We start from the raw sequence: 13,994 nt of genomic DNA, 5'->3' as shown, positions 1-13,994 counted from the left end.
ATACAAAATGATTGTAGAACTGAAATTGTTATCCGATAGGATTCTAAATAAACAAAGGATATCGTATTTTCAATGGAGGATCTAAAAATGTACATACATCCATCCCGCCACTAATAAATAAAATTCCTAGACTTGCACAAGAGAAAATTATGCAGCCTAAGCGACACATTTTGGGCCAATGCTTAAGAGTCTGCTCCTCTTAGAAAAAAAGGATGACATTTGCACAAAAATGAGCATCTGATTTGAAGAGCTTGCTGTCATGGATTCCAGTGACTCTACTCTCAAGTCCCCTCCCTCGATGGTGACTCCAACAATCAATTTGATCCTATCTTTTGCGCTTATACCTGCAAGGAGAGTTCCAAGGGGCAATCAGAAAATTCCAAAATCAAAATCTAGAATAAGGTGCTGTTTGGAATGTTCATGAAATGTGGGCTCCGCAAGGCTTGGAACATGGTCATCTTGAATAAACCATGTTCCTAATAGCATATAATACATAATTGTAACACAAGCATGCATTCAGATATGCACATTTCCATCACACTTGATGGCATGACAAATAAATCAGAAATCCTTAAATTCCTTATGGCATATAATACATGATTGTAGCACCAACAATCTGTGTTTTTTTTTTTTTTTTTGAAACATACTAACAATCTGTGCTAGATATACAAATAAAAATGGCAGACACATGCAGAATATATTAAATAATACGTGTCATCTAATGAGACTTTCTAAGTCTGCATACCAAAACAGCCAGTCTGGCATGATTGGACATCCAATCCATGCATTAGGTGGCAGACAGGCCAGGCACGTACATGCCCTTCATATCCACACATCCTCTGAAAGGTATAGATTGGCACTGTCATATCCACTTACCAATAACAAGGTAACCTAAAAACCACATACAGGAGACCAAAATAAGATAGAACTGGAATACATTGAAAGCAAAATGCGACTCAAAATTCCTCTCTAGTCAGATTTTGAGGCAAGATTAGTGTATGCTTGGAATGAGCTTAATAGAAGAGGTGCACTCCAGTAGCAACAGTGACCCTGTAAGCTTACAGTGCTACCAGGCACCTGGGGCCATGCGTGACAACCAACCCATCCATCCATTAATGCATCACCTCAATATCCCTCCAGGTCCCAAAAATCAGTTTGATCCAAAAGTCAGGTGAGACAGAACGGGTTACAAGGTGGCAGAGAACACCAAGGGAATCTTCGCGGCCTTGATTCCATATACACAACACTGTGGGCACCCCATCCAAATAAAGGGTAGACGCCCCATCCCTCATTCTCTCTGCTGTGGCCCATCTGAATTTTGGATCGGTATAATTATTAGGCCCTTGGGGTATTTTGGGATGAAAAGAATCTGATTGATTGCTTGGATGTTGTTCACACAGCAAATGGACCCTACATCTGCCTGGGACATTAGTAGCTTATCAAGGTACTGGTACCACTGGAGGGGCTGACCAATATTTTGAATGGATAAAGCAGAGTATGTCTTATGAGACCCCTTGGTACTTCAAAATATGTTATGGGAACAAATTTTACTGAAAGAAAATGTCATGCAAAGAAGTGGATTGTTTTAACATCATAGAAAAGCCAAAAACAATTTAAGATTTCACTTTGATGCTCAAAAAAATGAACTGAGCTACATCAATAAACAGCAACAAAGAATGCTGGGTTAATCCCACTTCATTCATGAAGTCTAGCCTCCAAACCATCATTAAGATTCTTACAAGGTAAAACTTGAAACACATGGAATTCCAATTAGGGGTTTGGTTGTCGCTGTGAACAAAAAATGGCATGCCCATTTTGGTTATTTCCACTTTATTGGATTGAATAATTGCAATTCTATTTCATTGAAGGTTGCATTTGGATGTGAAGCAAACTGAATATCAGGCATTCAGTTTAATTAAGAGGAAATGGCACAAATTAGTGATGTTCCCTCATATTTGTCCCTCGATATGCACACTAGGGAAATTCCAATTTAATTCTTTCCGCTTAATTAGACTAACAACTGCAGCTAGATCCAGTAGTGCATCCAAGCGCATCATTAATATAACACAAAACAGAATTTGAGATTTTTGTACCCAAACTTATCACAGCCTACACATGCATCACAATTAATGAACCTGGATACATGAAAACTGTAGCTAGAAGGATCTGTAATCTGGAATGCACTCCTTACCGTGATTTGCTCTTGAAAGAATGCTTAGATTTTTTCTTTGCTCCTCCACTAATGCTTCTCTTTGAGCCACGCATCTGTTTCCTATCGCTCATATCAGTCTGGAACAATTCTTGCATCTCTTCTGTTCTGCCTTGAGTTCTTTGCAAAGGACGTTTTGATGGTTTACCCACCTTTCGCAAGGTCTTTCCAGCTTCGCGTGACTTCTGTATCGCCTTCACTGATTTGGCACGTTGATAACCCAGATCAACAAGTGACTTTCCTGCTTTCTCCTTGCTCCCTTTTCCATTCCCCTGCAGTGGAAATAGATTATTACACTATTGAAACTCAAAGTCAGGTTGTGTAGGATGTGCATGCATGGTTTTCTCTTTTCTTTTAAATTATTGCAAACTGCTACAATGGACATAAAATATAGTAGCATACACTACGTAACGTAGTGTAGCTACAGCGGTGAATGCTATACGCAATGTAGCATATGGCATAGCAGCATATGCTACTGTGGAAGTGCATTTTAAAGCCTAAAAACTCAAAAAGTTATATTTTAATACTTTTTATGTTAGTAAAGCACAATTTGAAAATTGTTGGTGACTCATTCTCCTCATGGCATTATTTACAGCTATCCAGACCATCCAAATTCAGGTCCTATTGGGGATGAAACATATCCTAGAATCATATTTATCAGGCAACTGTAACAACTCTGCCAAGTGAATGGTTGAAGAGTTACTAAAACTAACACATAAAATCAAAGACTTTTTTTTATTTCCCTCCTTCGAAAGCAGCTATTCCCTCTCTCACCAAAATCCCTATTCACTCTTTTGAAAGCCCTCTTTTGGTTTTCTCAATCCTTACCAATTGGCCCCATGTGAACATCTTTTGGCTAAATTTTGAGGAGCATTGGAGCCCAAACAAAGGAGAAGATCAATTTTCCCCCTTTTAAAATTTGTACTGCTGTGGAGCTCGAGTTTTCTGTTTTTTGTTTTTAAAGCTAAAAAGAGGTATGTCCTTCCCCTTGATCTTTGGTAACGAATCTTATTTCATTTTGTATGTAGATTTAGGGTATTTTGGCATGCTTTTTCATTTTTCTTCTTTTTTGGGAGATAAGATCCAATACAACATCATACAATAAGCTTGTTCTACAACCATTTGTTATGCGGGGCCTATTGTGGTGCATATGGCATACCACCCAACTTGTCCAGTCCATCATGTGGGCCACCATGCTACAGTGGTGGTTTTTGAGTGGTTGCTGCACTGCGGTGTTTAAATAGCAGTAGCATTCAGTCCTCTGTAGTGTGTAGCGTAAGCTACACGATACGCCTGTGGTTTTTGAGTGGTTGCTGCACTGCGGTGTTTAAATAGCAGTAGCATTCAGTCCTCTGTAGTGTGTAGCGTAAGCTACACGATACGCCTACAGGATATATAGATAGGCGTATCGTGTAGCTTACGCTACACACTACAGAGGACTGAATGCTACTGCTATTTAAACACCGCAGTGCAGCAACCACTCAAAAACCACCACTGTAGCATGGTGGCCCACATGATGGACTGGACAAGTTGGGTGGTATGCCATATGCACCACAATAGGCCCCGCATAACAAATGGTTGTAGAACAAGCTTATTGTATGATGTTGTATTGGATCTTATCTCCCAAAAAAGAAGAAAAATGAAAAAGCATGCCAAAATACCCTAAAGCTACACGATACGCCTATCTATATATATATATATGCCTAAAAGATGATTCATTTTTTCATGTATAAGCATGTTCAAACAAGTTATTAATTATCATTTATCAAAAGCCAATCCACATATATAAAGTCATAAACCAAATCAAATAATTATCACATCAACAACTTTCTAACCAAACTACTTTAATTAATTAAAAACCACAAGTCACAACTTACAGGAATGAAAAGAAATAAAAATCCCACCGGTTAAGAGTATGAAGTACAATACAAATGTCATCTAAACAAAGAGGAGTTTTCAAAAACCCTTCTTCTTTTAAGTTTAGTTTTGAAGGTTTTTTAGCATATGAGTTTCACGCCAACCTTAACAAAGGATCATCATCATTTTAAGCGAAAATAGACAAAGAAAGGTTTGGTTTTAAGTTTTTATTTATTTTTATTTTTTAATGCGAGTTTTACATAATTTTTAATAAACAACTTCAAAAATAAAATAAAAATAAAAATAAATCTAGCTTATGCTACAGACACTACACGCTACGTAGCTGTAGCATACGCTACGAACACTATTTAGCTACCATAGCGTACCCTACAAGCGCTATTTGAAACACTAGTGTATTGTTTTCTATGTTGTGGCCCACGTGAAGGTTGGATAGTCATAGGCCTAACTTTTTTTCTCTGTGGTGGATGTCCTTTCTTTCGTTTCGGTGTTTTTTTTTTTTTTTTTTTTTGGGGGGGGGGGGGTTGGTATCCAACCCATCCAGTCACATAGTTACACAACTTTTATGTGTTTAGTTATTTATTGATACTTGGCTACCTCTCTCTCTCTCTCTCTCTCTCTCTCTCTCTCTCTCTCTCTCTCTCTCTCTCTTTTTCACTAAAGCTGCAGAAGAGAGTTGTGTATATTTGTTTGCTTTCTAACTTGTTAATGACTTAATGTGATTTTTTTCGGACTGAATATAACTAGGCTGGCTTTTGATAACTTGTTTTGAACATGCTTTTACTCGAAAAAGGAAGCATATTTTTTCTAGGTTTTTTTTTTTTTCTTTCTATTTTTTCTATTTAAATATTTTCCTTATTATTTTAATTAAAAAATACTAGTATACACTGTATAGGGGTGAACACGATGCTATGCGCTAATGCTATTTAAAAAGCTGGACATGAATGCCCCTATTGATTGTGATTAAGAAAATGGGTGTTCCCTTAGAAAGCACGTTTGAACCAGCCTGTCAATGGACCAGGCTGGTCCATCGGGTTTCTATTGCCTGGCCTACCACCTTGGACCTGATTTTCAGACCCCGTGTATTGGGCGTAGGCCCAATCTTTATTGATGAAAAATAAACAGGATGCAAGTGGGCCCAAGTTTGACCACTTTTTCTATCCAAGGTCTACCCAGAACATCCAGCCCTGTTGACAGCCGCCATGGCCCAGCAGAAGCCTGACTTTTAGGCCCTATCAATAAACAGGCTGGGATTCAAGGCTCAAGAAATAAATATGCCAGGCTGATGCTGACCCCAATCTAGCATCAACACCACTCATTCACACCCCCGACACTTTAGTTCTGGAGAAATACACTGGAAATGCATATCAAATTGCAGGAAGGGATAGCAGATGGAGCAGCTTAGTGTGAACTTTACAGCCAAGTTATTGCAACAGATTTGTGTATCATGTTTTTGTATTTATACAAATGCGTGCAGATATTTGAACATACCTGCTCTGAATTGCCAGTTTGACCTTCATCTTCCATCATCTCCCGAGCTGCTTCCAATCTTCGGCGTTTCTTTCGTGGCATATGTTTCTGTTTAATAGGAATCAGCAAAGAATATCCAAGACCCATATGCTTAAAGTAACTTAAACAGACAAACAAATAATTGCAATAGCAAGAGAAAAAATAAAATGACCTCACGCTCCTTCCGTCTCTTTTCCTTTGTTTTCAAGTCCTCTGCCTGCTGCGCACTCATGACCTCATTTTTGCCACCCTGACCTTTCTCCTTTGATTCCTGTCAAAAGAAGTAATGTACACCAAAAAGAAGTACTCAAAGATGTTACACAGAGTTATTCAAATAAAGATAACAAAAAATGCTATAAATGAGAATACAGAGGCATGATTTCCAACAAAAGAGGGGTGTTGATATGACCAGCATACAATTTTACAGCACAACATTTCAATTGAAACTGCATCTTCCAGCAGAACTGAATTACAATCTTAAACATAACACTCTGGTGTGAGCTTTAAAGATATCCTACAACAAAATATGTAAAAACTGACTGCCCATAGAAGAATAGTTGTGACCCATGGCATGTTGGTGTGATCCGAGTAAGTTAAAATACACAGATGACTCCAGGCAACATGATAACTGCTAATAAGAACAAATACTTGCAACTGACATTGGGTACCAGGATGGTGCACGGTACACATGTATGAAAATGTTTTGAGTAGGTCAAGATGCATTCTTAAACATGTTGGGTATATTTTTTGTGTTTTAAAACGCTTCAATACAGAGTTAGGGTGCTCTTGATATTAGTTGGGTACATCTTTTCAACACAGTTGGACATCCTTTTGGAAGGTTTTGATCGGTTTGCAGATAATTGCATAATAAATGATAAATGAAAAAAAAAATAAAATCATTAAGCCAATATGATACTATTACAACAAAGGAAATTAAGATTTCAAATGAAAAGACTTTGGAGAAGCAGAATAACATAAGCAGTATTATCATCAGATTCATTGATTCATGTCATTACTGAAAGTGAGAAAAATCAGTCACTGACCACATACCAGTTGGCTCTGAGACTTGATCATTGGAGTGTGTGGCAAAAAATAACAAATAATTAATCAACATAATTGAAAATTATTTCAAAAAGTTGGTTATGAGACCCAGGACGCATTGGGATGCGATATGAGTCATACAACATGATTACTTTTAGTTCCAGAAAAAACATAATCAGCGAAAAATGGGAAAACATCATAATGTTTGAACAGTACTTAATGTGAACTAACCACACAGTTAATGCTCTTAAAGTATATAGAATGAGATTTTTGGCTTCCTATTTTGACCTGGCAATTTGCAAGTCCATATCACATTGTCATGGCCAAAAATGGTGATGATATTTAGTGCCATACATGAGAGAGAAGTGGAGAAAAAAACTGTCATGAGAAAATATAGAAATAACAAATGAATTCATCTTCAATGGACCACACACATTTGATTTTCAAATTTAGATAGGTTAAGATATTGCTACTCTTGTTTATTTCACAAACTGGAGTATGCAGCCGAAAATAACATGCAACCTTTCCAGAATCCAGAGTAATCGGTAGATATCAGCAATGTAAAAAACATGACCACCACATAAAATTCTTTGCCTGCAAATGAACAATATGTTTTATAATAACAACAACCAGAGAACAAGAACATCAGACTCTCGTAGATCTGATTGAAACAAGCCCCAGCAACGTGGATATCAAACTCACAAAAAAAAAAAAAAAAAGTGGATATCAACTTGATCTTGCATATCACAAGTGACATATGCAACTGATATAATGCTATCAGCAACGAAGAAGTCTTAATAGCATATTGAACTGCAGGATAACATTTTTGTAAAAGAATGAAGCATATGGTTTCTAGTTCACCAACTACCACTACATGTAACCATGATAACCTTAGTAAATATTGTATTCCTAACAATATTCAACCGAGAGTGTGTGTGTATATAGACATCCTCATAGATCACTTCAACAATTGAACCAATTCAAGCAGAGTCCATTCTTTGTCACCAAAAATTTCCTGGCAAGTATTTAACATGAACAACCATTATGCAACAGAATTTACCTTTGCAGCCTTAGCTATAAGTTTCTTCTCCCGTTCTGTAGCGAACCAGGTTCTTTTAGGGCGCGAATAAATATCATCCTTATGCTCAATCATATTTTCTGCCTGCAAAATAAGGGAAATCCAAAAGCATCATACAAGTATTTTTTTAATCAGTAAAACAATGGAATTAAAAGACTCCTAAAAGGGGGAAAAAAACGCAGGCGGTACAAGCTTCCAAAGATACAAAGCTATCTCCTCACTTCAATCCACACATTTACATGAGATTATACCGAGTGACAACTTTGAGGGAGCAAGCCCAATAGGAAACATTAAACTTGATTGATTCCACCACCTTTGATGGTAGATGCAAGCAATCGACAATAATCCAACTATCCCTTTTCCAATGGCCTGCAAAATGGCCAAGAAGCAAAGTTCAATTTCCTTCCTTTGCCCTGAAAATGTGCCCCTCTCCAAGCCATGAGAAGGGCTGCAATAGAATTTAGCGGAGTCCAACTGACTCCATACTGCAAAAGCCAACAATGCCATATTGCGGATGCAGACAAGCAACGGACAAACAGATGATTCACATATTTCCCATCCCTTCAGCACAAGCAACAACCATTGACGATAATTTTTATCCCCATTCTGCAGATGGTCAATGGTTAGGATTTTATCCCAGCCCACTAGCCACAAAAAAGCAATGACTCTAGGCAGAGCATTTGACTTCCATATCCAAGCCATGGAGGAGAAACAATCACATCTCTCCCAACAACCCGAATGTGGTTGTAGAAGGATTTAACCGAGAAGTGCCATTTTTTCCCTCCTCAAATTCTTGATCAATTCCTATTTTCGCAATGATACAAAGGACTTCAACAGAGTCATATGATTCTTCCTCTCCTAGATTCCGCCTGAAAGATGGAGACTAGACAATCTGACGCCAATCCCACCTTATCCTAAGGGTGGCACACCACTCGAAAGAGAGAATTGCTGTTGCAAAGAAGCGGGTTGTCACTGGGTCCAATCATCAGAGAATCTCACCATCCCCAAATTCGAAACAAATGCCCTGAGAGAAGTGCCAATACGATACGGCATCACGCATTGGAATCGGGGCTGCATCGGCCCATATCAATCAGAATTTTTTTTTAAGCAAAAAAATATCAGAAAAATAGGAAAAAAATGAGATATTCACGAATCTATCATTTTTTTGTCTTTTGACCATGTATTCAATGGTGTATGGACCATTCTTTGATGAGAATATTGTCTGTCGATTTGACTTATTGAAGGTCAATTAAATGAACATTAATTGAACACAAATTAAAAATGATTTGGTGAACAATAGCCCATTAAATTGGAAATACAACAAAAAGAAGATGAAAATATAAAAAAGAAAGTGAAGGTTTACCCGTCTTTCTGATTTTACATAATGGTCCACTTCGCTTCGATTTGTTAAATCCCATTCAAATCATTTGTTTTGATCTTAAAATAGGTCTAGATCTAGCCTAAAATGAGTTTTTAAGATTCTTCAATGGTTTAAATGAAAACAAGAGAAGACATGAGTGAATTTTTGAAAAAAAAATCAAAATTGGAGTTCCATGGGCGTATCGGCCCTGTATCGGCACCAATATGGGTTGTATCGACTGATACGGGCCAATACAGTCCAACAGATTGCGATACAGCCCCGTATCACATATTATATCGAGCTGATACGGATACGATACACCTATATCGGCTGATACAATACCGATTTTTAGAACCATGACACACCCACACACAAAGGGAGATGCCTTTCCTTAGAAACATCATTCAATTCCTTCCATAGTTTGTCTCTTACATTTGGGGCATGTTTGGGTTGCAAATTACATCAGTAATGTATTGTAAAAGCACCATTATTATAATTTTACAACGTTTGTTTAAACACGTAAATCGGTGGTCAAATGCAGATACAATAAGAGATGGGTAAAGGAATTTGTAGGCATTACTATTTTACATTGTATGACAATGGAAATCTCCTATCTCAACACATACATCAGTGTTTTTTTTTCTCTTTAATTTGATATTGAAGTAATGTAAAAGTATCATCCTTATGATTTTACCACGCCTATTCAAACATGGGAATTGTTGGTCAAGTTACCTATTTTCAGACGACAGGTATTGTAATTTGTAATCATTGTACTTGTAAAACAAATTACTGATGTAATTCTCAATCCAAACAGGACCTTGGGTCATTTGGACCAAAGAAAGGAGAAATCCCTTTTAAAATAAATGAATAAAAACTAAAAATCTCCGAGAGAATGAAAAAACAGGTATGATCATGTCATGGAGAAGTCACAAAACCTTTATTGCTTCCATTTCGGCTTTCCTTAATACTCTCTCTTCCCTGCACAATGTTCAGGTTTATAAGTAAGCCTACAGAAAGATTACAGGTGGGAACAAATTTGTAGATAAGATCTAATAAGAAACCTTTCTTCTTGAAGAATAGAAGCAACTTGATCTTCCATTTGTTCAATCATTTGAGACCACTGCAATATAGATTGCTCTGCAACTATTCGATTCTTCAGTGTCGAACCAGCTCTCTTAGCCTGTAATGTAAATATGCTTTGTGAATTAAAATCACTTTCCATCAGAAGGATGTTTTACTTGTTTCTTGAGAGGTCCATTTCCAAGTTTCCTACAGTTAACATATTCTGGCAACATAGAATAAACTGCAAGCTCATATGCACTTTGGATTAATTCATATTGCATCCAAGTGAAAAGATGTTTTTTTTTAAATTATTATTATTATTTTATGGCAACACAAAAGTTAAATGAAACAGTAAGGTTGTGTTTGGATGCCACCCATTTTTGTCTCTCATTAAATCTGTGGAACTGGCATTTGTCAGGAATATGTTGACCTGGCTTTATCAAAAAAATGAAGTTAGCAAGGCAAGAATTGACTCTCTCACATTTTTCATATGCCCTATGTGTCTGAGAATCCAAGCTGCTCATCAAACTTGGAATCATGAAAAACCATTCTTCTGAAATTTCAGGCCAATTGGACATGTTAGTAGGTGGGGCCCAACGAAAGAGACTCAAGTGATGTGTCAAATTTGGACCACGCAGCGAAAAGCAAAGATTCCTCTAGGTGAAACCATGGTTTTGCCCTTTCACTATAGGCCCCACATCTAATAGCTGCACATGGCGCGTTAGGTTGCAGGCAATTTGCATGCATGTCAGTGGGCGATAATCTGAAGCTCAATCCAGCTGTTGCCAGGAGAAATTTTCGTTAAAATCCATTCTTAGTGGCACCCAAAACACCCAAAACATAAAATACCAAAAAAGGAAGGGAAAAAAAAGAAAAGAAAGAAAGAATAGAAACGAAGGGGAGGGGAAGAGGGGAAGGAACCTCCAACAAATCCAAAATCTCCTCCAAATTCCTCCAAATTACACCCCCTAGAACCATGGAACCCCTGACACCCATACAATTATTCTACATTTAGCCCTGTGGAATCTCATTTCAGGCTAGTTTGTTGTTGAAAATTCTGTTATCATGTTCATACCACAAGGACGAAGGCCAGCCAATAGAGACAAGCGTCCCAGAAGTTCTTCCTTTTCACAAAGGGAACCCACCTCCATGAAAGGAACAAATCTTCTATTGACCTCAGAATAACCCACCACAAGTCAAAGAGGACCATAAATCTTCCCCATAGGAAGGCAACCTTGTGGAGAATAAAGATATGATTCACCAATTCCACATTATTGAGACATAACGAACAAGCATTTGTGATGATCATATTCCTCCTACAATGATCAATAATCAGGGTCTTATAGTCAGTGGCTAGCCGTCCTAACAACCACTTTAGAGGGGTTGAGTTAGCACCAAACATGAGCAAATGGGACAACTTGGCTCATCCTCTTGCCAGTTTAAGCAAATTGTAGTAAACCTAACTTGTTTGTCTTCCTCTTCCACCTTCACCTATCTGAAATCCCTAAAGAGACCACATCTGCCTGGATTTTACCTTGGAGCCTTAGAAATTCACATGCCCTCTTCAATAAGGCTTCTACGAAATACAAGAGACTTGATTGTCACATTTCCATCCATTTCAAAACAACCGGAGATAAAGTCCCCTTGATTTCAAATGCAGTAGAGTCTTGCATCTTCTGATGCAATCACCTATCATTAAGCTAAGCATCTTCCCAGAATTTGATCCGAGTAGTCTCCTAGTATGAAGGAGATGCCTTTGATAAAGTCTTGAGACACCCATCATCACTTTCCGAATGCCAGAGGCCTTTTTTCTTTCTTCCTTTTTTTTTAAAAAAAAAAATTTTAATTTTTCTTTTTAAACGTCGATGAATTTTATTAAAAGAAGGTTGCAACCAAAAGAATACAAACGAAAGAGGAAACAGCTACAACTTTGATGAAATTGCCTAGTCCATTACATGCATTTTAGCCCCAACTGAAGACCTTCGATGCTTGCCCCGACTGATTCCTAAAGCAACAATTATTCCTTTCCAACCAAAGAAACAAGATCCCAAAAGATAGAGAAAGATGCCAAACTTGTTTCCCCACCTTCCCTATGCCATCGCCATGTCACATTAAGAAAAATTGATCAATAGAACTCAACATGACCCAAATTGACCCGAACAAATTGAAGAAGCAATTCCACAAACTTTTTGTGAATGAGCAATGGATAAAAAGGTGATCCCCTGATTCCTCATCATGATAACACATCAAACAAATATTTGAAAGTATCATCTTTCTCTTTCGAAGGTTGTCCAATATTTGTATCTTATTACAATCCACAAGCCAAGCTAGAGCAGCAACCTTTGGAGTAGCACCATAGCACCACACATAAGTTGATTGACTAACCTCCTTCACTTCTATCACCAACACTAAGCATCTCGAATGACTTCACTGAGAATCTTCCAGATTTTTCTTCAACCAAACCATGGAGTCCCCTTCTGATAACAAGAGACAAAGCTTACAAATTACTCAAGCAATAAAATTTTCTCTCACCTTACACACTAAAACAACTCTCAACCAATAAAAATTTTCCCTGACAAAATCCTCGCCAAACGAGGAAAAAGAACACTCAACTTTTGCTCCCCCACCCAAATATCCTCCTAAAACCCAATCTTCTTTCCATTACCCAAGGGAAAACCAATCCCTTCCCACACTATATTTTTTTAATAACACCACCGACTTCCAAAGATATGAAGCCCTATACAATGAAGAAGAACAATCCACCCATCCCCTTCTTCCACCCCATATTTCGTACCCACCATCTATCTCCACAAGCTACCCTATTCCACCCTAAATCTCCAAACCCATTTGCTTAATAATGCTAAATACATTACCTCTAATTTCTTAAGACCAGCACCCCTCTATCTCATTGTTTACAAACATCTTCCCACTTCATAAGTTGGACTAGTGCTTTTCTTCCACTCCCTTCCACACACACACACACACACACACACACCAAAAAAACTATTTTTCTTTTTCTTTTTTAATTTGACCAAAACTGATTTTGGGCACTCAAATAAAGACAAAATAAATCAGAACGTTAGACACCACCTCCTTGATAAGAGTTAGCCTTCCTCCTAAAGATAAGTGACTACTCTTCCATTGAGATAACTTGCTTTCAAATCTCTCTACAAACTTATCCCAAAGATGCTTAGTCAGCCTTCCTATACATAAAGGGCGACCAAAATATAATAACAGAAAGGAACCTGCCTTGCAGCCGAATACAATCACAAAAAGATCCACCTCCTCCCTTGAAACACCAACCCCCAATAACTCACTTTTACTGAAAAATTTCCAATTTCTTGCAAATCGATTACAATCTGTGTCCAAACATAAAATCAAACATGTATGTAACCTAATCTAGTGATTATTCTTATTCTTTTGAATGTATTGCTTGTGTTTTCACACGTCTTCTTACATTTATAAATTATATGAATAGGCTTTGAATATACTTGCATCAATTCAGTTGGGCAACGCATAGATTAGGACCCCATACAAAGAAAACCTATTATGTGCACTTTTTTTTTTTTCTAATGTTTTGATTTATAAGTATGTATTGGTGTCTCTTTAACAATTACTGAAGCTGCATTGAAAAATTGGACCAATTTCCCAATGTTTCCCCATGTCTCCAACAACAATGATACATTACGCGATACAACTGATATATCCGTATCCTAAGGGTGCAATACATAACGTGATACCAACATTTCGAACACTGCCTATATGAACCAAAGATGTAGACAAACATGCCTTGTTGTAAATGGTATCCCTTAATAAGGCATCATACTCACTTTTAGAGATATGGACCACATCAACAACTG

General features: G+C 37.5%; 1 protein-coding gene across 1 annotated transcript in view; it reads right to left on the bottom strand.

Annotated features, from left to right (window-relative positions):
- Nucleotides 1-11: 11 nt before the first annotated feature.
- The window catches only part of LOC131243522 (DEAD-box ATP-dependent RNA helicase 28), a 76,501-nt gene continuing 62,518 nt past the window's right edge, over nt 12-13,994 (bottom strand). The window contains exons 13-19 of the mRNA XM_058242928.1: nt 10,134-10,252; nt 10,008-10,050; nt 7,695-7,796; nt 5,766-5,864; nt 5,576-5,662; nt 2,192-2,481; nt 12-344 (exon numbers count right to left, since the gene is read on the bottom strand). Coding sequence (XP_058098911.1) covers nt 326-344; nt 2,192-2,481; nt 5,576-5,662; nt 5,766-5,864; nt 7,695-7,796; nt 10,008-10,050; nt 10,134-10,252 — 759 coding nt within the window. The 3' untranslated portion in view covers nt 12-325. The remainder of the gene's footprint in view (nt 345-2,191; nt 2,482-5,575; nt 5,663-5,765; nt 5,865-7,694; nt 7,797-10,007; nt 10,051-10,133; nt 10,253-13,994) is intronic.

The sequence above is a fragment of the Magnolia sinica genome, chromosome 4 (assembly GCF_029962835.1).
Source record: "Magnolia sinica isolate HGM2019 chromosome 4, MsV1, whole genome shotgun sequence".
NCBI lineage: Eukaryota > Viridiplantae > Streptophyta > Magnoliopsida > Magnoliales > Magnoliaceae > Magnolia > Magnolia sinica.
This window is presented reverse-complemented; position numbering and strand designations above follow the sequence as displayed.